The 24,747-nt window shown below is 43.4% G+C and overlaps 1 protein-coding gene across 1 annotated transcript in view; it reads right to left on the bottom strand.

Annotated features, from left to right (window-relative positions):
- The window catches only part of RRAS2 (RAS related 2), a 42,882-nt gene extending 19,200 nt beyond the window's left edge, over positions 1-23,682 (bottom strand). The window contains exon 1 of the mRNA XM_048307788.1: positions 23,336-23,682. Coding sequence (XP_048163745.1) covers positions 23,336-23,440 — 105 coding nt within the window. The 5' untranslated portion in view covers positions 23,441-23,682. The remainder of the gene's footprint in view (positions 1-23,335) is intronic.
- Between the last annotated feature and the right edge of the window lie 1,065 nt (positions 23,683-24,747).

Here is a 24,747-nt window from a genome sequence, read left to right as displayed (position 1 = left end):
CTTTCTATGTGGGCTGTGTTCTGCTCACTACCCAGAGTGCCTAATAACAAAACTAGTTTTGCTTCCCTCACAGGTGTGGGGAAAGATGAGATAGGATGGGGGGGGAGGGGGGAGACAAGGGGGAAAGGGTATGGAGAGTAAAGTGTCTTAAATTTGAAGACTAGCACATGTATCTAATTCTGTCTATGCACCTTTAATTTTTGCATTTCCTAAATGAACACTTGGACTTCGTATCCATCAACACACTCATTTCCAACAGTGTTTCTCCACATAGCTGTATGCTAGGAAATTTCAGATTTCATCCCCAGTTGAGCAGGACTGACTTTTGGGACAGATTTAAGAGCCAGACTGGTTCTGGAGCATCAACTTCTTCTGCAGTCATGCAGTGGACCAAGACTCAGGAATATGAAAGACTGAAATCAAACTGACTTTTGTGCACTGACAGGGAACATCCATCAGCTCTTGCACCTTTCAACATGCCTATAACACTGTCTGCTAATTTTTGCCCTTCCCCTAACTGCTACTTAAAATAAAGCAGCTTTACCTTCTTCAACTCCACCCTTTTTTTCTCCCTCAAACCTGGCACCTAAGGCATGGTTGGCAAAATAGCTTGGGTTTACAGGTAAAAAAACTGGAGAGTGTAACTGCTAAACAGATAATTACAAGATCCAGTGGGGAAAAAAAATAAACCCAGAGACAGTAGATTTGCCTGGGGGAAAGAAAGTGTCTTTGACACTTTGACTAAGGCATCCTTTCAGTGCATGTTCAAATCATAGATGTTTCAAGAAAAATCATTAAAACTACTTTTCTGAAAAGTTACGTGCCCTTTTGCTAACATCTTGCCAAGCTTAAACACCATCAGATACCAGTACAGCCTCAGCCTGATGACCTTAAATGTCTTTTCCAATCTAAAGAATTCTGTGGTTCAAATAATGGACGGAGTGGATGCTGGCTACATGAACTTAATGTGAATACTGATGAGAGTTGGTTTTCTTTTCATATATATTTGGTAATGCATGTGAACACCTTTTAAAATATTTACTTGCTTAAAAAAAAGTGGATTGATACTTTTTAAAGACAGCTTTCACCTTTCAAACTCAATCTGCAGCATGCTTAGGTCTCCTTTCAGTTCCCACCTTACAGCTCTCCCCATGGGACAGCAACTTGGTATTAGCAGCTCACCAGCCTGTGAACATTTCCCTCCAATTTATAACTCTCAAATATCTCAAAATCAAACCACACCAAACACCAAGCACACTCACAGAGACCTGTTTTAGGCAATATGTGCACTAAACTTTGGCCTCTTGAGTACTTCCTGGTGGTGCAGCTTTCATTGCTCAAGATCAGAGAAGGTAAGCTTTCACTGTCTGAGAAGACCTCTTTGTAATGCCTTCAGTTAATGCCCTTTAATGCCAGTAAGCACCTACAAAATTCTTTGAAGGCAGCTCTGCAATTTCTCAAGTTGAAACATGTCTGACTGTAAAACATACTCCATACTGCAAGCATAGTTCAGCCTTGATTTCATTTCATTTCATTTTTGCTTCACAGTAAATAAGTGCAGGAACTATGAACACACCAGGTACTTCATCTTCCTCATCTTAACGACTCGTAATTCAAGGAATGTTTTAAACATTCACAACACACTACCTTTTCATCCATAAAGCTTTATCATGTTTAAATAGTTTTCAAACTAGCAGCTCACACAAGCTCTTCACGATGAACTCAAGTTTTTTCTCAAGAAGGCACTGATTTGGGGTTTTTTTAAGTGCATATTTGATTTTAAGACTCTGTATAACCAGATAATGGGGACCACAGCTGTACTAGAAAAAGTAAGGTTGCTCCAAAAATCCCCTGGTGAGGCAGAAGTTACAGAATACCTTTTTTCCTACACATGAAATCATTAGAACACCTCATGATATACAATGTAATTAAGAGATTTTGGTTTATAAACTAAGTATAAGTAAGAGGAAAAGACTTAGAGTCAATTAAAATCTCTCTTCAGTAACTTAGACCTAAGTATAACAGTCAGCAACAGACTTCAGCTTAGTGGCTCCAAGGAAAGCCATGTTTAGGGCATTTCCAGTCTATTAACAAAGAAGCCACTTCATAACTCTTGATGAACTTGGACTTTTCTGATTGTCTAGCTTAGGTTATGGACATTTGGAGCCAGACAATTACATTAATTAAATTAATTAAAGTAAGACATTTTTCTAGCCCAACAACCCAGCAAAACAAAGCTGCACTCCAGCAACTCTATTTCACATTTTAAGTACCTGAAAACGTTTGATCCCCAGGACTCCACAGCAAGAGAAGATAAAAACTTTCTGAACTTAATACCTTCCTTATTCTGACGGGTTCATCAGCAAGAGTCAAGCAGAAAGCCTGAGGAAGGTAAATTCTCCACATTCTTCCTCTTAAAACATTTGTTTAACAAGGCAAAACAATCAAGTTGACTAGCCCACTAAAGCCAGAGCCTACAGTTTTCTAGAATGAGTCAAGCTAGGATTAAATATTTCTAGGCTAGTATTTCACTATACAATTAAACTACAGCAACTTCCTGCTAGTGAAAGAGGGAGGTTTTATTATCCCCAGTCCTGACATTCCACTATAACTCCCTGCTGCCTTCAGGATGATCAAGAGACCAGAAAGTTCAAACTGCCACCTAAAAATTAAAAAAAAAATCCCTCATCTAAATAAATACTAGCCATGCAAACCACATTTATATGTTCAGGCACCTTAATAAAGTTCATATGATATCACCAAGAGATGCCTTTTCACCCAGCTCTAGTATATACAATTACTTTATTAATACACGATTTGCTTACATATATAAGTGCCAAACAGGGACTGAACCCAAAGAATGAAAGCTTCCAGAAGTTTTGATCATACCACTTGTTCTGCTGCAAAACAGAAACATTGAGATGACTCTTTCAGACCCAGTAACTCATTTTATTTACACTGCCAGATCATTGTAGACATTGATAGCAGTACACTAATTCCTGTCCTGTGGGGTTTTTTTCTATTACCAGTAAATTCCACGGAATTTTTGAACACCAGCTTGGACAATATCCAACATAAAAACATTCCATTTCATTAGCAAAGTCTAGAGTGCTTTATTTTTCAAAGATTTGATGACTGATCATTAGAAGCTAATTATTTAGGAAAAAGCTATAAAATAGCACTTATACCTAATAAGAACTATTGCATCAAGATGACAAGCACAGCTCTAATAGCTTTATTTGCCCAAATTACATATTTATTCAACTCTAACCTTTTGGCCTTAGATTAGACTGTCTAGACTAATTTTGCAGACTACAGACAATTACTATTATCTTTAAGTTTGGAAAGTGTCATAACCAGAAGTGTCAGGAATGCTGAAATTACAGCTGTGTAAGTGTTATTTAGCCATCTATTTTCATTAGCAAGGCTAATAATCACTGGCCTTCCCCCCAGATCTGCACCCAACTCAGTAAAACACATAGCAGTTATCCTGGAGCATGACAATTTTAAATGATAATGAAATAACTGGTTGCCTACCCATGAAATAATGTACTCCTTCAGAGTGTGTTAATCATTCAGGAGTGCCAGCATCAGAAGCTGCATGGTGCATACATTATAATAGTAAAATATGCTGCAAAATCAATTCAAATGAAAACACACTGGGTAACTTTCCTTCAGAAAAGGGTGTCTGAACAGCTTGCAGGGGGCAAGCTATGAACAAGAAATTCATGCTAAAAACTCCAACAGCAATAACATACTAAACACACGTTTCTAACACATCAGTTTCTAAAGTTTTCCACACACCACAGTGACAGGGCATGAAAGCCACATCAAGCCAGGCTGATCAACCCAAGGCCCACTGGTCCCATGCTGCAGGCCCAGCAGCTCAGCAGTCGGGAGTACCCAGGTTTTTTTTGCACATCCATATCAGTCATCAATCACACTGTAGTCTAAGATGGAAATGTGCTTTCCACCACCCAAAACCATTTCTCAGAAGTTTGTGACTAAGCAGCAAAACCCCAGAAAGAAGGAGAATTTGCACTGGTCAATAGGTGGTTTTTTTCCATGTGATCTGTACTTGCAGATTTGGCTGCTCTGAGCTGGGCCAGCACCTGGGCTCCCATAGGGACCAGGAAGGAGAACAAAGCACTTCATGCCACTCACTCCCAAATCAGCAGCAAGCTCCAAAACCTTCATGTCCCCTGTGCCAAGTGAAGTTTTTCAAGAGATTTGAATTTCAGCATCAGATTTTTAACCCAGACACATCAAGGAGAAGCACTCATAACCTCAGTGTGGGATTTAGAGCCAAACAACAAAAAGCTTAAGAATACTTTTTATCATGCCTCTAACCTAAGGTGTCAGGTTAACTCACCTAATTGTGAGAGTGACAAGGAAGGAAGGGGATCTCTTCCAAGGCAGGGCAGGCTGCGTAAGCCTTTTCACACTAGGGACAGTGTGTTCAGACCTTCCTGGCACACAAGGCTTTGTTTTGTCTGACTACTTGGGCACAGTGTTCAACAGATCCGATTCTGACCGATGGGAAGAAAAAGAATCCAGACTTAATCATTGTAAACTGAACTCAGCAAAGCAATGTGGTAAGTCATTCCACCTTTGGAGCAGGATGAAGAAATCCTACCCCATCTGAGCAGAGAGATACCCAACACAGATATTTCAGGGATGCTGGCTGACCCGAGATCACGATGAGGCATGATGCCTGTCAGAAAGCACAAGTATATTAAATGGAGGCTAGTCTCACAGATGTGGACACTGCTGCTTCAGAAGTAATTGTTCAAATTAATAGCACTATCCTAAAAATTTCAGGTTTCTGGAAGAACAAAAGCTTAGAAATCCAATGCATGGCGTGCAAGGAGCCTGCAGTGTGGACTGGTGTAACTGAAACAAAGTTTCAGCTGGACAAGCCACTTTGGAAAAAGCAATACAGAGCATTTTCCATCACAGATACCAGGGGAGTACAATGCTTCCCTTTCCAGCCTAATCAGTGCTAGCATAGAAGTTTAATCTTAATGTCCTTGAAGAATGTCTTCATAGTCTCTCTCACTACCACCAGCAGCAGATTTCAAGATCAAAGGTTATTACTCCTTCCCACATGACAACAGCGTAACTCAGCCTGGTTTTCTCATCAAGTGGCTAAGGCACAGTACAGTGCACAAGGATTGTTTACAACAGGCTATGTAGCACTTCATTTCTGACTTTTCAGAAGCAAAGCCATGTCTACTGGAACTTCTACATTGCAGACAGACTGTTGAAGTTCTTAGAAGAAACAGAGGAGGTAATAGAGAAAGTTTTATCCTAAATATAAATAAAAACAACAAGGAAACCCAAACCACCAGACTCATGGTTGGGAAGACATAATTTACAGCTCCACTCCATGTTTTGCATCAGTGTCCCACAAGTCAACCCAAACATACTGTCTTGAAGAATCTCCAGACCCTGCACTCAACAGCACAAGAATCAGTGAGCTCACTTCTAAATCAGCACACTTGCAGAGTGAGGCACGAAGTTTATGTGCAACCCTAACATTGTCTGTGCACCTTCTCCAGAATCCACACTGGCTTATACTCAGCTGAAGAGTATCAAACAGGGCAGTGCCTATTTTTCCTGAATTATTTTACAGCATGCATGAAGTCACATCGACATCAGAATCACAGAACAAGCAAGGGGGAGATGCTTTCTGGGCAGAAGATGCATGGATGGCCATCCTTTTGTTCCACCATGCAAGCACCACACACAGGCCCAGCCCAGCAGCGTGGCAGACACGAAGCCAAATCATTCACAACAGGAATATTCACTAGGGAGCTTGAGAGAGGCAAGTTCCTGAGTAGCATTATCCTCCTAATTAGTCAAGGCTTCAAAAGCATAGTGTGACCAAGAATGTTGCAACTTACATATGGGGAAATGTGCACAGGGTCAAATTCCAGGAACCAGAAGCTACTGAGTGGTTTTACCATTGCTGATCCTGACATGTGAGTAAGATTTCATAGCACAGAACTGGTTATAAGCACTGTCTTGCTAAATTAGCTTGTTAGCTAACCTACAGGGAAAAGGAAGAGATCCTAAAGCCCCAGTAAGCACAATTAAAATGCTCTTAAGCAGTGCCAGAATTTTCAGCCTCAGCAACTTCAGATTTTGAAGTCAAAAGACTGTCAAATGGAAACACATTTTTGTCCTCAAATTTTATTAAAAATGCTTTTGCCCTCAGTAGTCAGTCTACATATTTAAGCAAGTAACAATTTCCATCCAAAAAAACCTTATTTACCAGCAAAACATTTGGTTGTACTAAAACCAACCACTGTGCTTCTTCCCCTTCACCCTTGCACCTGGGGATATAGTACCACTCTTAGTCAGCATCACCCCACTCACAGGGCATGGAAACACATAGAAATCTCAGAGGGAGTTTATCTTTTGCTTTGAATTATCATAGGCACTGCATGGAGTAGAAAAAAAGAGAACTAACATTAATTAATATATATGGCATTGATATTAATGTTAAGGATGTTCAAGAAAAGACTGGATGAGGCACTTTGTGCCATGGTCTAGGTAACAGGGTGGTGATCAGTTGAAGGCTGGACCTGATGATCTCAGAGGTCTTTTGCAGCCTAATTGATTCTGTGATTGTTAGATGAATATTTTATATGACGTTTTGAGTTGGAGGACCTACGCAGGTGGATGTTAATCCTGGCTTTTGCACTTTTAGAGTGCGTATATCCTAAAAGCAAGTACTGTTATACCTCAGTGAGAATATAATTAACCCCAAACCACGTGCTCTTATAACTACAGCAAAAACACCAAACACCTGCTGTAAGGGACCATCCTCATTCCACTAAAACCCAGAGATACATCACACTCAAGATGCATGTTGGGAGACCTGTTCTAATGTTAACATCTACTTCATGCCACAAACTAGTTTTATGTGCAAACACCTACTTTCACATTTCAAAAAGCCACATCTGTGATGAACCACATCAAGAAACTGCAAGCAAACATTCAGCTGGGGTGCTACACAATCAAACACCACACACAGTCAACAAATGTTTCTACAGTATGGCCATTTATGGTAGCAGTAAAGAAGGCAAATGAAAGATTGGAGCAGTTTTACACCGAGCACCATCGCTTCCCACAGTGGAGCTGATTCTAAGTAACAGATAAAAAACATGATTTGTATCAAACAGACACAAATTTGTATCAATACAGATACATTTGTATCAAATCATCTACAAGCAATCCATCCTTATTTCAGGAATTCACAATTTGAGCTACAAGCATTTTCTAGAGTCACATAGACCTTAGGATCACTGAAAATCTTGGATTAGTATTTTCTTCCCCAACATCCTATTTAGCAGTACATTAGAGCAGGTTCCAGAATAGTTCTCTACCCATTTGTGAGTGAAGTTCCTCCAAGGGGAAGAAGAGTTTAAAAATCAAATTAAGAGCAAACACTTCTCATTCAGAAGCACATGAACTGCTGAAGGGAAACAGTGCCTAATTTCCTTCCAGAGCTGGATGCTCAGGCTGAACCTGAGCTCTCCAGTGGAGACCCTTCCTCATGAAACAATGGGTATTGTAATTCCTTGTTTGAAGCACAAGTGCTCCATATACCAGACCCAGCCACACATGCTCAGACAGTTGTTCTCCACTCTTGGTTCTGTCTTCTAAAGCTTGTAAACACAGCTTTCCTTAAGTAATTGGGCAAGCAGATTAATACAGCAAACAGGGCTTCAACATCAAAATGCTCTTCCTACAGTACAGCAGCAAACTCTCTGAAAACTATTAAAAAACTATTAAAAAACACTATTAAAACTACAGAACATGAGACCATCAAGAGCATGCAAACCTCCATTGGATCTAGAAACTTTCTGCACTCTTCCCTTGCTCTTCACCTGACCCTCATACTAAAAACCTCAGGGGCCCCATCTGTGCTGCAGGTACACAAACTCTGACAAGATGGCATCTCTATAGTATGGCCTTTGCTGGAATCCCAAGGCTTAGCAGACCAGGCACCAGCAGAAAAGAAAGACCTTTGGCTGAGGGATCTTGCTCTGTCACATGCTTTGCTTTAGGGAAATGCCCCATCCCAACTAGAAGAGGGCAGAAGCAACATCAGACTACACACAATACATCACCACTCAATCCACTTCAAGTGCTTTTCTCATCCTTTTCTGAAACTGTAACTTTCTGTGCTTATTTAAACAGATAGGAACCCAGTTTTCTGTTGCCATTTCCTAAGAGCACAGCTAAATCTTTGGAGTCGCCCTGGTTATGTCCACACCAACCTTCAAGAACAACTCTCTAAACAAATTTCACTCGAATAAATTCTTCTCTCTCTCTCCTGCTACTCCTGTTCTGACTAAAACAATCCAGTAGTTTAGCAGGCTTTCAAGTTTTAAGGGAAAATTAGGAAGCCACACCCACTAAAAATGCAAAGAATTTATTTTTCTCCTACCCTGTTCTCACACTGACCAGTTTATTGTCCCCTCCTCAAGAAGACTGGCAGGCTTTGGGATTTTTAGATAGTTGAAGGTGTGAACTTAAAAACTAAGGGTTCAAATTCAGATACTTAGTTCAGTAACAGCATATAGTCAAGATCTGCTTCGGGGGTTTCCAGCAAGGTGATTTCCCTTCTGCCCCATGTGCACTCATTCTTACAAAGAATTTACATAAATTCTCAAATAAACTTGTTTTCTAAACTTACAAGCCAGCCTGCACAGAGCAGCCAGACCACATGATTTTTACTTCATTTGCATTAGAAGATACAGGCCGACTTCTCTGTACATTATTCTTTTATACAGACATCAGCTGAGGAGAAAAGCATCATTATCTGGAAAACAGAGGTGCACATCAGATGAATACAGGTCATGAAAAGCACTGGTACACATATTGTCTAAACCACACACAAGGATGATCAAAGGGAAGAAGGACAAGGGCTGATGAAAAATTATTTGATCATGCTAGCTGTATTTCTCCACTTCAGACACGCTGGTTCCACTAGCAGCTGCTGTCTCTCTCTCTGATTTTATGATTACTAACTTGTAACAAATCTTCAGTGGAGTAAGCTGCCTTCTCCAGGACAGATCCTGTGAACAGCCACTGCCACAAAAGTAACTCTAATTTGTTTATTACTAAAATATTTTGCCTTGAAAATTATGTTAGACCAATATTCTTTAGGCATATAGAAAGCTCAGAAAAGAGGGTAGTAGTATGAATTCCATAAACATCACAGAAAGTATTAGATTTCTCTACAGTCTAGAACCAACTTGCAAGGAAGATCCTTTTTGTTTATCATCTTAACATGCCAAATGATACTTACATGCCACAATCAGCCACACTATGTTAGTTTACAGTCTTTCAACTTGACAAGTCCCATAAGGCTTTCCAGGAGGGGAGCCATTACTCCTGACATGTAGCTCTTTGCTGCTCTTACTTGCTTTTTGCTTCTCTCCAAAGCAATCCCTCCATTCCTCACTTCATTTCTGGAGGCCACAATCCTGCAGAGGCTGATTCTAGAGTGCAGAAGGCACAGCACAAGAAGGACTTGCTACCCATGCAAAGAGCGAGAAGAAAGAAGACAACCCAAGAGCTTTTGTAGCATGAAATGCAGCAATTATAAAATCCACAAACAAAAACATTAGAAACAAACAAAATTCAAGTTGTTCTCTCTGCAAGCGAGTTCACACTGACAGGAAATGAGTAGCTAAAAAGTAAATTACCCAAGCCCAGTTCAGACCATGTACAGAAATAAGGAACTCATAGCAAACTAGCCAGACTCACTACATGCCACAGTCCTTCTGTACTAACTCGTAACTCCAACCTCTGCTAACCTGCTACTAACAGGTTAACAGCATATGAAAAAGTGGCTTTACCAGACATCTAGTAGGGAAGACACCTTAAAACATCCTGCCTGGAACACAAGAACATACTCCATCACCTAAAGCTACTCATTTTCACTAGGAAATTCATCTACAGAGCAGTCTCTAAGTTCAAATTGCAATGTACTGGTCTGACAGGCACACATAAAGTACCATCTCAAATGAGTAGAGAACATCATAATTTGATTGCTTTCTTAAGCAAAGAACTCCTGCAAATGTTTCATTTAAAGGTATAAAGAGGCAGCAGTAGAGCAAATGCCATCTTAAAATGTGTGAGCAGTATGCAAAGCCCTTCAATTTGTTTACTTTCAGAAGGCAGCTTTAGAATGCACGGGGTTTGATCAGAGGGGGGTTTTTGTTGGCTTTTTTTTTTTTCTTAAAAAAAAAAAAAAAAAAAAACAACCCTACTGCTATTTCCGCTCCCATATTCAACCAAGTAGAGATCTTGTGGTTAAGGCATTCAGTGAAGAGAAAACAGAGTGTGGAATGCACAGGCAGACAGCCTTCTGCACCAAAAACCACAGGAAAGCACATTAGTTTCTCTCCATTTTTATAGATTAGAAACAGGTTCTTCAACTTCATCATACTTAGAATAATAGGCTATTCAGATTTCCAGTAATCACAGGTGAAGTCTCTGGACAGGCAGTCCATCAGTGTGACAAGCAGAAACCCTTCAGAAGACATTACCTTCTTGTTGCTTAACTTGGATGTAGCAGAATGTGAACATACCTCTGATCACAGCATTAGCACCACACAGCTCTGCCAGCTTTTAACAGGCTGCAAAGCTGATGTTATTTACAAAGACAGGGTGAATGCTACCAATTAAAGGCAAGTAGTTTCTCTTTTGAGCTTTCTTCCAGCATTAGAAAGTATTTTAATTTAAGTCATAAGTCTTAGAAGACTCATTTCCTGTGCATGTGTTAAACTCAACCTTTCATAATGACCAAAACTCAAGGCTGCCTAGAGGGACCGTATGTGTTACAAACATGTGGAACAGAATCAAAGCTCACTAATGCATTGTTGTTTTTCGTGTATATATATATATACACACACACACTTTTTTTTTTTTGACCAGGAAAGCAGAGTTATAACAAAGTCCTCTTCAAATAAGTTTTGGCACTGACAGCCTACATGCTTCAGGTTTAGGAAATGACCGTCAGATCCTGAAGACATAAAAACAAATCTGGGGATATCTTCCTGGGAATAGCAGTGGCAGCCCACTGCTGGGAGAGCAGGCAGCCATTCATCTGCAACAGCACACACTTCAAAGCACAGGCTGGAGGCTGACAAAAAGTCAGTGCTCCAACTTGGAGATGTTTAGTCAGCAATAACAGAACAGGGGGTTTTGTCCAGGAGAATAAAGTAGCACAAGTCCCTTTCCGTATATCCATCATGTATTTGCTGGACTGAGGAGAGACTAGAGGTATCTTAATCCATTCAAGGAAGATAAATAACTAGGTGAATAGTGCTAGGCAGTCACAGTAGCACCTCATAACTCCTAGCACAGGGGAAAAGCTTTTAAAGTTCTCAGGCTACTCAACTGGCATGGCATTAACTCACATACAAAATAGCCACCTAAAGTACATGTGCTGCAGGGAATTTTTTAACATAAGTTGTTCAGCTGTTAGAAAACCCAGCCTCAATTATCTAGTCTGAAGCAAGTGGCTGCAGTTTAAATTATTCATCTTCTGAAATCACCCTGAACAAATTCTTCCAGATCACCACCTTCCCTCACGCAGGCAGGCAGCCAGTGTCTTTTACAGAGGAGATTAGCTCAAGAGATGCAGGGCTTTTGTTTATTTTCTTCACAGTATTTGTAAATGGAAGAAATGCACAGAAGATAGAATTTCAAGGTGCAACTTTAGCTCTTAAACAAAAAAAGAAAAAATCAAAAACTCAAACCTCAAGTGAAATCCCCAATTCAATTGGATTTTAAAACCCCAGGCCACAATTCCAATAAACAGACACCCAGATCAGCACAGAGCAGATTATTTTCAAATTCTGCTCTAAGTGAACAATTTTATTATCAGTTTCCTTTTTTGGGAGAAGGCCTCTGGTGTGTCAGTTGAAATATTCAAGCCCTCCCACAAAACAAGTCAAAGCAGCTAAGGAGGAGGGGAAGCCACTATTAAAAATGTGTGGAATGTAACCTACTCGGCAGAAGGCAGATAATGGGACAAGGAAGTCAGCTACTTCAGATCTGAGGCTCTTTTCCCATACAGTCCCACCAACACAGACACTGGGCAATTTCAAATTTACAAATGCTAGCAAATTCTATCAACTTTCGTAGGATACACATGACTAAAAATAGTTTAACAGACACTGTATCCATTCTAATGTGTGCAAAAACTTCTAGACAGCAAAAGGAAAACATGTCTTTAGCTACTTCTAAAGCTGAGCTTTCAAGTGTCTTTTTTAAATTCAAACAAGTTGAGATGTCTGCAGCAATCTATTTGGGTGTACTGCTCCAGCAAGACAGAAACAAAGCAGAAACTCTGCGTGAGACAAAACATTTTCTATTGTTAGTAGATTTAGGTCACAGATACAGGAATTCAGAAATGCTTCAGGTTTTAAACATCCTTGATGAAAGTAAAGCACTCAATTTAAAATGTCTCCTTGCACTAAGTAATGTTCTCAGGACAGATCAAAGAGCAAACCCACTGCCAGGCAGTCTCAGTGGTCTCAGAGATGTGCAGGCACCTACTGCACCTGGACCAGCCAGAAGACCACAACAGCTCGAAAACTTAAGAGCTGCCTTTACATTACCAGCTGAGCCTGAAAGAAATCAAACCTCTTGCTCCAATCCAGTTGATTTGACACAGTCTGACCTCTGAGAGACTTCAGCTGAACACCCTCTTTTCAGAGAGGGGGGACTTGCTTGTCAGGATTACACGCAGGGGGCATTTCACAACTCTCCTTGTGCCCTCTGCAAGAGGAGCAGCCACCCTCAGGTCTCAGCCTGCACCCCGGAACGGGTTAACTTCCCCCCCATTGCACAAGGCTGCACCCAGTTGTACACACATCATCTTCCGTGGTTAAGCTGCTGCAGAAGCAGCTGCCTGGCCCATCCTCCCCCACCACCCACCCTGCCTGCACAAGGGTCATGCCATGACTCTGTTAGTCCACATGAGCTACAGAGAATTTTACCAATTCTACCTGGACCTTCGTGATCCTTTCCACAGCATCACCCCGAGGCTGACGCAGTATGACAGAGCAAGTTACAAACCACCTAACTGCTAGAAGCAGATGCATCTTAAATTACATTACAGCAGAAGGCCTGGTTTGGATGTAAAATTTAATCCTAAAATCATGCTCATGAAGTTACAGTGAGCAGCCTGACTCCCTTCTGATGATTTCTGGATGATTCTGGAGTGCCCCAGAGGATTAAACCTCCCATATTCCAGGTATGGCATGCAGCTTAAACATGCAGTTATTGCAGCAATCAAACCAGACAAGAGCTTTAAGGTTCAGCACTCCTTCAGTACGTAGTGTCACTTGTACAACCCAAAATAATATTGTCCCAACAGCTAGAGAAGTAGTTAAACCAACTGAAAAGAGCTGGAAGCACAAGCCACCAACCCAAAGCTAAGTAGACAACAGCACTGTGGGTTGATGACAACCTGCTAAGAGCCAGCAATAAAAGTAGCAAGGCAGGACATTCAAAGTGGTTGGTCCACTGGATGCCACAAACAGAACAATTTATTTCTAGAAACTAAAAAAAAAAAAACCAAACAAAAAAGCCCACAAAACAAAACAAAAAACACAAACCAAAAAAAACCCCACCACAAACATCCCTCTTAAAGGCCCTACAGAGACAGAAATAAGATTATCTCCACAGTTTAAATGGTCTCCTTTAAATACTCTCAGATGGTAAGACAAGGCACAGTTGGTTTAACTTTGCTGAGGTGCTAAGAAGGATCTTGGCCTCACGGGTTCACTTGTTCACTTTCAAATTCAAGGGTCTGGAAAACGTTTATCGTGGCATACACCCACCAGACAAAGGCTTCAGAATTCACTGCAACACTCCAGGAGTGCTGCTGAACACAGGAGGATATTGCCTCCACCCATGGTATCTTGAGAATTCCCAACAGGATTCAAACCTGCTCCATAAGAAGGGGGAACATCAGTTAAAGGAAAATCAAAGTACAGGAAATCAAAATGATACAGCACGTATGGGTGCATCTTGGAAATCTCTCAGGATGTGGTCAAGATTCGGGTAACATAGTTTGGGGTCTGAAGGGAGGCAGGAGAATAGGATGCAAAGGCAAGGATGCTGTGTTTCTAGAGGACTTCAAAGACAAGCCGCTAGGAAAAAAATCCTGAGGAGCAACTGAAATTGCAAGATGAAGTTGAAATATACTCATTATTGCATTCTCAGTAATACTGGGTCATGCAAAGCCAGAAACCATTTAAATACATCACCATTTCTTTATTGGTTTTTGCTAATGAAGGCTTGTTGGTGTAAGCTAGTAGAGGAAAACACTGTATGCTTTTTTAGTAGAGCTGGCAGCACATATACAAGTATATTATAGACAGGTACCTTTTTACGTGATTATAAAGCACCTTCTTAAAAGGAGAGAAACACAGAAATATTATGAACACACAGTTAAGAAACTCCCTAACTCAAGCAGCACGTATTACTATAATCCCACTTATTTTCCCTGCATAGAACAAGTCTAATAACAGAAGAAATTTAGTAGATCACTTTCCTACCCAAAGATGCCAGATTTTTCACACAGATTTATCACTGGCAGCCTACCATTTCGTGGTCTACTTATCACATATGAAGCAAAACACTCAGATTTGCTTGCAGGTTTATAGATTTATGTCTGCTTAAATGAGGAATACTGAAGATGCTCTGCAATATGAGCTGGGCATGTTAGTTTTGCCAGAAGAACTCAAAATGGTAACGAGAGTGATTTTAAAATTTCTTTTCCTAGCAAATATAACTGGTGACTCAGCATATTATATCACTACAGTTACAGAATACTCTGAACAGGACTGGAAAAATAATTTCCTGGTAAGTTGTGTGGAAGCTCAAGTTTATTTTCTGGCTTAGAAGACTTGAGGAAAGTGACACATTTGATAGTTATTAACGTGTGTACCCACAGCTAATCTGCTGAGGAACAATGCTCCTCATAGGTCCCCTGAATAAAGATCTTTGTCGAGTACTTTGCCTGTGAGTGTTACACTAATTTTTTTCTTCAACTGCACCATTTTTATGTGTCAGTGCTAACTCTAGTTAATTATTAAAGCACGCTGGTCCCAGCAGTCAGTACTTTATGCTATCTTTAACAGTGCCCTTCTGCATACATTCCTATCACCTGAACTCATTCCTATCGGGATTCACCAAAAACTACACTTCGCTTTCTGCTCACAGCTGAGAAGCTGGTGCAGGTCTGGTTAAATGAGCTCGCCTGCCAGATGAAGTTGTTTGCAGAGCTGCACAGTGAACCAGACAGGGTAACTGATCCCGGGTAAAAACATTCCCTGGTTATTTTTAACTCTGATGGCTTGCGGAGTTTTGGTGAACTGGAGGGAGCAAATAGCTATAATAGCAAACTGCTGTGACAGCATGGGTACCTTTTGAACATTTCTCCTTACTTGTAGTCCTAGCTTATCAAATTAAACCTTCAATTACAGCAAAGCCCTGTTTCTTCAGGCTTGAAGAACAAAAACATTTCCCCAGCCTTGTGCCTCCCCACTGTCAGTCCCTTCTAAAAAGCAAACAATCAACTTGCCCTCGCTTTCAAGGCCCTCCAGTTCCCCATCTGCACCAGCACAGCCCTCGTGGTCACATATGCAGCCCTCACTTGCCAACTGCAGCTCTGGGGAGCTCCACGCAAGCCTCTTCCAGAGGCACCTTCTCCTTTTTTAGTCCTTCGCGGGATTTCACGTGAGCACGTGCGTGTGTTACAAAGATTCACCAGGAACTCCACCATCCAACGGGATCTCCCTCTGTTAGCAGAGCTTATGGCGTTTCCCCATGTGACCAGAGAAATGCACACAGGCCTCCTCAGTAGCCCTCACTCAGTCAGGTTTGAGGCTCTGCGGAAGTCCAGGTTCTCCAGCCTTTCCCATTCCAGCAGCAGATTAGAATCCCTGACTTCGCTGCAACAACAGCTCTTGCACACAATGCTTGATTAATCTCAAGATCAAGCACTTCAGACGTGAATACGTGACCTTCTTTAACTTAACCAAGCCCAGCCCTGGCATGGCAGTCCAGCCAACCCTCTTAAAAACAACCTAGTAAAAGCAAGCAATCTACAAAAAAGTAATTTCAACCTCTCCAAAGTTCCATCCAGAAGTGCCACTGCGTATCAGGAACTTCACACGCTGGGATGTGACCAGCTTAAGTACATGCATGGTGAAAAAAAGTAAGAAAAGGCAAAGCAAATATATTAAGCAAACATCCTTTGTCTGCTATCTACTTTGAGTAATCAAGTTATAAAGAGAGGAAAGAAATATTTTCTTTTGTGTTACCTGTTCCCATTAAGCGCCCTACGGGCTATCCCAAACCCAAGCTGCAACCACACTTAAGCCGTGAGACGGAACATACAAAATAGCAAAGAACAGAAGATAAAAAAGAGACAAGAAAAAAGTTGTTCACAGTCTCAGAGCGTGTCTTCGTGAAGGATACAGTTCAAGACAAACAGAAAGGGCCTCACTCACTGCCCAGACAGAAATAATTCACTTGGGATCTAACTAGAAATTTGTAGTAGCTGGCTACCACTGCTACCTGTCAGAATTTCAAAACAGAACTCCAGCAACTTCATAAGGCAAACCACTTGCAGGCCAACACTGCCTAAGTGCATTGTTTGCAATTAAACTTTCCAATCTGGTTCCCTTCTACTCCCCACAGTAAGAGTTTTTCTTGGTTGTTCAAAGTTACATCCAGAAATCTTTGGACATGTCCTATGCAGAGCAATAAGGTTAAAAAAAAAAAAAAAAAGAAGTACCAATTGCAGGCATGATTTCTGTTTTAATGCTGGTTTTACATACTTCTTGAACTAGAACAAGAAGTGGTGCATTTATCTGGTTCCATTTTCCTTCAACAGTGCCTTATGACCACAATTGAAGACAAGACTACCAAACCAGTGCGGTTAAGCCACCTGAATTGTTGGAACAAAGGGAGAAGTTCTCTGCTTGTGTCATACCAGTCTAGACCTGCAGACTTACTAATTTGGGAAGGTCTGCAGCAAACCTAGCTTCCTACCAGCCAGCCAGAAGTCTGCTACATTCCACTTCTCGAAGCTGGTATTTATCTTCGGGTGCCTCAAGGAGCTCAGTCACAGTTTCTGTGCCGGGAATGCTTTCGGTAAGTGCGAACAGGTTGCACAAGGTATACAAACATGAGCCAGTTAGGGCATTCCAAACTCTTGGAATATAAGGGCCCTACTTATAAGAGCCACCCTCCACCACCACTACTGAGCACTGGAATTCAGAGCTCCAGCCAAAACCAGAGGCAGGAGCCTCTCCCTCTAGTACAGGAAGGAGGCACAGGGGTAGGAGGCCAGCGGCTGCCTATTCATCCCCGGGAGTGCAAAGGGCACGCCAGGCAGTAATCTGGGAAACTGTGCCAGGACTCCTTGTGCAAGTGGCAGTGGAAGACAACCTGATAGCCAAAAGGTACGTCAATATTTACTCACTATATAAGCAACCGCTGCTAGGAGCTAACACACAGAAAGGTGCTTTCTGACTGCCACGTGGGTGAGGTTATCCCAAAGGAATTTCACTTTGGAAAAAAACTGTAAATTGCTTAAAACCAGAATGGTGAGTATCTCAAAACTTAAGCACTGCTCCAAATTTATGCCAGCTTTTGAACCCAGCTCAGCTCTACCCTGTGTGTGCACTAGTACAAGGCGTGACTGCTGGATAACAGGATTCATTATGCCATTGCTGGCTATACTGGAACACTGACATGCAGCCTGAGGTTTCCTGCTTGCCTGCAAGGCAAGCCTGAAGTCACCTACTACATTCCCAGGCAGTAGATCTGTAACCAGAGCGAGCCCAACCCTCTGCCTGGTAGCAGTGTTGCAGGAAGCAAGGAGCCGAGCGGTTCAAGTTTCACAAGAGGGGGGACAAGCAGCCCTTATTATTCCAGGTGACTGCATCACAAGTGCTTTGTTTTGATTAGGATTTGTATTTCCCACCTTTAACCTCAACAGATGTTGATGATCAGTTGCTCCTAAACTGTATTTTGTCACCTTGAGTTACCGTAAGGAGGCCCCGGGCTTTATCTCGGTGTGAGCATAGCGGTCCCAGCGTAGCCCCGCGTGAATCTGCAGCCTGGAATTCGTGGCATTTTATTCCTTTGATTTGCTTGTATGCTTACTCCAAAAGCATTTTTTGACGGTCAGTGAGGGTTAGTCAGAATACCCAGAAACTGTGGAGGGATTTGCACACCCCGAGTCCAGCACAGGGAAGTGGGACACCAAGACATCAGGGTCTGTCAAACACCCAGCACGCCGGCTTGAACACCAGCTGCACATTCAGTTGTTGCTTTTCAATCTACTTTACTACTCTATTTTAGAGCTTGAAATTCATATATAGAGCATAAAATTCAGAACAAGCCGTTTTGTTGCCCAACAGCTATTTCAGAGATAAAAGACACTTTGAGATAACCCACCTTTGGGTTTATTGCTAGTTAATGAGAACTAACAGTCTTGTGAAAGTAGCAGCTTGGAAAAGGAAAGGAAAGAGGAGAAAAAAAGTCTGAACAACTGCTCACCCATCCATCTGCAAGTCATATGCTTGCTTTCAGACAAAGTGTCTGATATTAAAATTCAAGAGTCAAAAATCTACATCCAACTCATTTTACTCACTAGTTAGTGGAACAGTAAGCTCAGCTCCAATCAGAACTTGTTACTGACACTTTAAAAGCAGTAGGAAAAGTATTTTCTTTTACAAACTTGGCAGTAAGATTTGAGCTTGTAAATACAGCATGAAATCAGTACACAAACAAAAAACTCCCAAACAGATTTTGTATCACATTAAGCATTTCAGCAGTTTCAAACACATTCATGCATTAGCACAGGTAACATTAAGCTGACTGACAAACTGAGCTCAACTCAGCCACACTGAGTTACATCCAGACAATACCATCTCAAGCATCTGGTGACATTTATTAACTAATACATTCATGTTAAGTCACCAAAGTCTACTCAGTATGCAAAACTATACCTGTCACATCACAAAAGACAAGCTGTAGATTTACAAAGAGGAAAAAACAGCAGGACAAGTAAGTTTATCAATTCTGATAAAAAATAGACAGTATTCTGCACAACAGACTTCAAATAAGAAAATATTAGTGGCTTTCTTGCTGCATACTGATAAAACTAGCTGTACATTGTTTAATTTTGGAAAAAAAAAAAGAAGCATGAAATAAATGGCAACTGCAGATAAAAAAAAAATTCAGAGGGTGATTAGGTAGTTGCTAGGCTGTATTCCCTTTGAGCAAGGAAACCTGAATATTACAAAGGGCTGAGTTACAAGGGAATGTGGGGTATTTTGTGACAGACCTCTGCATGACAGCTGGAGAAAAGCTATTGTGGCAACAGCTGTGTGCTCTGCACAGCTCATACTCCCAAATACCTCAGCCTGCTAAGAGGCCAGTTAACTGGCTGCAATGCATTTTAAAAGTTTTCTGCCTCTTGGGATGCAAGCATGATGGATTATTTGTGTATGTTTTCAATAAGAGAAGGAATGTTTAGTTCTACCACTTCGAGTTTTACAAAATGCTGTGGTGTAACGCTGAACTACCATTCACTGCTGCTTTCCTAGAGTTTATAGCTGCAACATCCCATTAACTCTCCTCCACAATTAAAACATCTTCGCTTCCTGTCTTACCAGTGCACAGGCTCAACAGCAGTAAGTTCATCTATCATATCCTGATTTAAAGGAAATGATCTGATATTTCCAGGATGAAATCCTGGCCCACCAACAGCAATATCAAGTTGTGTTTACCTCCCTAGAGGAAGAATTTTGAGGAACGTGCTACTCATCTAACCACTGAAAACTTTGATCTGCTAATTTGTACTCTAAAGTTACTCCAAGGTGTCAGATGAATGCCTGAGAAGTGAGCCCAAGATCACAGGCAGTTATACACAAGTGACCAGTTACACCTCACTTACTCCTGCACTGCACTAATTAGCACAGCGAGGCTGAACTCAGGACACCAAAGAGCTTCCATTGTAGGAGATGAGTTTGCTCACTCGGCCTCCTTACAAACACGTTGTTGTTTCAGGCCAGACTGAGGCACAACAATCATCAGGAACTGATACTCTCACACACAGGACAGCAGGCACGGGAGCACTTTGCACTGCCATTTACCTCGGTCACTACTGCTCCTGTAGGAATGAATGCTCTCTGCTTCCCCACCATCATCTAAACAAGGCAGGGAAGGACGAGCTGCGCAGAGATCCCAGAAAGCTGGCAAAAGAAAGAAGATTAACTGGTGGTTCTTACAACCTCACTTTCTCATGTTTCCCCTTGTTTTATCTGAAATCAAGGCAGAGTGTTCCCATCTTCAAATATGAATCCCTTGTTGTCTTTCAAAGACACAACGTCAATCATGGCACATGGTTCCTCATGATATCCTATCGCCACAAAAATCTTATTTACTGGAAAACAATCCACACTGAAGTAAAAGCACGAACAGCTGTACTCAAGTACTGATTTACTGAAAATTAAATAGAGAATTACAGGAAAGCAAAACCAAGTGTAGAAATATTTGCTAGTATCAGTAAGAAAAAAAAGCTTTCCTTTTTAAGCCTTAAAACTCAGTTGGTGACAGCCTTATTTTAAACACAAGCAATAAAGAAGCAAAAAAGAATTTAAATCCTCCACTGACATCAAGACCTGTCATGTAGCAAAAGCTAGTACTGATCCATGTCTTAGTGAAGGCCACTACACGTTTGTCAACTTAATCCCAAGAAATTCCAAAAATGAAGCATGTGACTTGCTTGTAATCAATTTTAAAACAACTTGGAGCAGTTTCTGTGCAGCCTTAAAAGACAAACAACGTATTTGGCAATACACTCGCCGTACAGAAACTACCCAAGTGCCTGCATGGCAAAGCACACACTTGATAACATCACAGCTTTAAGAGCTCAGGAAGACACTGTGGGATATACATAGCACACCCAGCCTCATCTCTTTATTGTCCAAAACTACATGGCAAGCACGGAAACAACACAAAACTCTAAGGTACCTGAGGTACTGCCCAGGTCTTTATTTCCTAGCTATTTTTCTTTCATTTTGTTTTGGGTTGTCTGGGGTTTTTAAAGGCTGAATTTTCTCCTAAACTTCACTTTGCAGTGGCAAGATTTTATCTCAAGCTAAAGCTGCCGAGAGGGCAAGAAGATGGAGATAACTTAATGCAAACTGACAACAAGTTGTTTTGAAGAATTCACCCTCAACGTGTCAGCTTAACACCACGGTGCTGTTCCCTCAACACTCTTTCAAAGTGAACTATTTATTTTTCTGATGTTAATTTGAAAAGATCCTTATATGTGACAAAACAGACACAGGTTCCTCTTTTGCAGATATTTGCTGGAAGACAAGTGTCAGTCACAGCACTTGACCCAAAGCTTGTATTTATATATCATATAAGCTCAAACTTTTAGTTTAAAGAATAAATTTCTACAAGTACTCAAATATTGAAGCTATCCAGTACTCAGCAGAACCTCACTGCTCTTTAAAAAGATGGATATACCAAAGCATCAAGTGTGAGCTTCACTTTTTTTCCTCCTTACGTCTCTAGTAGAAATTACAGCATTTTTGTTGTGAAGTTAAAGTTATCCCAAAGCCCTTAATGCTGCCACGGAATCCAGAAATCCACTCAGCAGCATTTCCCAAGACAGCAGCATCTCAGAACTGAAGCCAAATCCAGCTGCACACATTACTGCCACAGCGAGACAGAGGCAACACCACCGAAAGCAGCAGTGCCATGTTTGAGTGAATGGCACCCTAAACCAGCTGCAGAAAACTCAGGGTTTAATGATCTCCATACATAAGCAATGAGGAATTCAATCCACACACGGAGAGGACTACAGTTACTCCAGCCACATCACCTTCAAACAGACCAACCAGCCAGTGTTTTACCAAAAACTGACCTGCCGTCTACACATCTGACAAAAGACACCTGTACAACCCATCTCAAAAAACGCCATTCAAACTAATTTCCAAAGAACTAATTCTCCCAAGGCGTCCCTTCTATTAATGTTCTGTACAATACCGGGTCTCACAAGCATTCAGTACTTACCCAAAAATTCAAAGTGCTGTTTTCTATATAGCTACTTCGTTTCTATGTAGCTACTTTAAGCAGAACTTAAAGTCTCAACAGAGTAGTTGAGCTAATGAACACATGGATGTATGTGTTAGTGAAAAAAGCCACTGAAATAAAGAAATAGTCTATTTCCTATCAGATCACCCGTTCTAACAAAATACTGGTTGCGAACATCATTGCCCCAGTCATTAAAATACAAGTCTGCTGTCAAGCAGCCCATCTTAAGGGTAGGTAGAGCATTACAGCCTCTCCTCGGCGGAATAAAAGAAAACAAACAAGAAGCCATGCTCTCCAGATTTGTTGCTCTGCCGTCAGCAAGACCAGCAAGCAGAACGCAAGTAGTTGTCTCCTCCTACCACCATAAACAGAGGTAGAAATGCTAACAGCAACAGGGCAGAGGATGAAAATAAGTAAAGGAGGTACGGCTGAATTCGTGGCGAAACAGTAAAAAGGGCTCTTCCTCCTAAGACTGACACACACCCTTTGTATCTCCTATTCTGGAGTGCTTTTTACTGAAAATGAATAGACGAAAAAGTTCAATTGTCTACAAGTTGCAGGATCAACAGCAGGCGCTCAGAGGGGCGGTGGGTGCTGGCTGGTCCCAGCTCGCACAGCGTGCCCCACCGCAAACACCCCTCCGCTCGGGGGGAGCTGCGGGAGCTTCCTGGCCCCTTGTCGGGCCGGCATAAGATGCTCAGCCCGGGGCAGCTATTTCGGAGCCGGACGCCGAGTGTCAGCGCTCCCCGGCCGCGGCTGCCGACCGCGCCTGCCGCTTCCCGGGCGGAGCGCGGGGCCGGACCCCGCCCGCGACACCGGAGCTGCCGGTCCCAGCGCCGCGGCGGCCCCGGAGCCCAGCGCGCCCGGCCCAGCGAACCCCACCCCAGCGGCGGCGCCCAGCGGGCCGGGGGCGGCGTCCGCCCCTTCCCCCCCTCCAGAACCTTCCCGGGGACTCGCACCGGCCCGGCCGCCGCCGCCCCGGGCCCCTCAAGGTCACGCCGCCGCCTCCCCACCCCGGGCTTCCCGCTGCCCCGCCGGCAGCATCCCGCGGCGCCGCCGGGAGCTGCCGCCCGCCGCGCCGGCTCCAGCCCCGGCCCCCCCGCGCCGGGCAGCGCCCAGGCCCCGGCGGGCGGAGCGCTTCCCCCCGGGCGCCGCGGCCCCTCACCTGGATGAACTGGATGGTGAGCGCCGACTTGCCCACGCCGCCGCCGCCCACCACCACCAGCCGGTACTTCTCCTGCCCCGGGCCGTCCCTGCAGCCCGCGGCCATGGGGGAGCCGAGCGGGGCGATCGCGGCAGCGCCGCCGCGGGGTCCGGCGCCTGCCTCTCTCGCTGGCGCTCTCCTCCTGCTGCTCCTCCTCGTGCCGCCGGGGCTGAGCAGCCGCAGGCCCCGCCGCGCCGAGCGCCGCCAGCAGCAGCAGCAGCAGCAGCAGCAGCAGCGCCCGCCGTGCGGTGCGGTGCGGCAGCGCCGAGCGGAGCGGAGCGGAGCGCACAGCACCGCCCGCCCCCGCAGCCAGGGCGCCGCGGCACTAATGGCCGCCGGGGGCGGGGCCGTCCACCGCCATGGTAATAAGGGCCGGGGTATGCATGAGGGGGCGGGGCGGCCCTTATCTACATGCTAATAAGGGTGTGATATGCTCGAGGGGCGGGGCCAGCCGGGGCTCCGCGGGACAAACAGCCGCCGGGGGCGGGGCCGGGGCCGGGCTCATCGCCATGCTAATGACATCTTGCATATGCATGGCGGTGCCCGGCCCCGCGGCACCGCCACGCCGCCGTGTTTGTGTCGTGCGGGCGGTGGCAGTCCCTGGGTGTCCCCTCTGCCCCCCCGCCAGACACCGAGCCGCGGAGGTAATTAGCGATGTCCTCATGGGCTTTGATGGAGCGCCCGTCTGAGTGCCTTATCAACATTAATGAGCCGCTCTGGATACCCACGGGATGGGGAGGAAGGTGTTGGTGACCCTGCGTACAGATGCCGAGCCAAGGCGCAGAGAGGTTTAAAGCCAAAGCGTCGCTAATGTCGCTTGCCACCAAGAGGGAAAAATGGGAAAAAGTCATAGTGACTATAGCCCTTCACCACTCCTCATGAGGTTTTCTTGTGACCATGCATGTGAATGGATTTCTCATTCATTTAGGCCATTCAGAGCAAGTCCACCCTCTCCTTCAAGTTTCACCCGCCACTGGGCGTCACAGCCCCATAGTCATCCCTTTCTGTGCCTGGTCAGAGCACTCTGCTTTCAGTGTGTGGTGAATTCACCCTGGTCCTTTGCATCTCCACCACCTCGGCTGCTGTGATCTTCCAGTGGTGTCCTGCCTCTTTGGGTAATACCTTACTGCCCAGGATGTTTCTGGACACCCAAAACACTTTGCAGATGGCCATAATACAACAAAGCAGAAGTTTTGCTGTTAGCTCTACTTTCAGGGAATTCCTTCTTCACTTCCACTCCCCTTTTTGTGAAGATACAAAGCAATGACCTCATGTATGTGTAATCTTGCACACCTGTACACACGTGCATCCTTTTGCCAACGCAGAATGACAGATAGCTGTTATCATGTTCCTGAACAGCATAATCACATCAG

This window comes from Corvus hawaiiensis, chromosome 6, assembly GCF_020740725.1.
Source record: "Corvus hawaiiensis isolate bCorHaw1 chromosome 6, bCorHaw1.pri.cur, whole genome shotgun sequence".
In the NCBI taxonomy this organism is placed as follows: domain Eukaryota; kingdom Metazoa; phylum Chordata; class Aves; order Passeriformes; family Corvidae; genus Corvus; species Corvus hawaiiensis.
The sequence above is the reverse complement of the archived record's forward strand: the minus strand, read 5'-3'. Positions and strand labels throughout refer to the sequence as shown.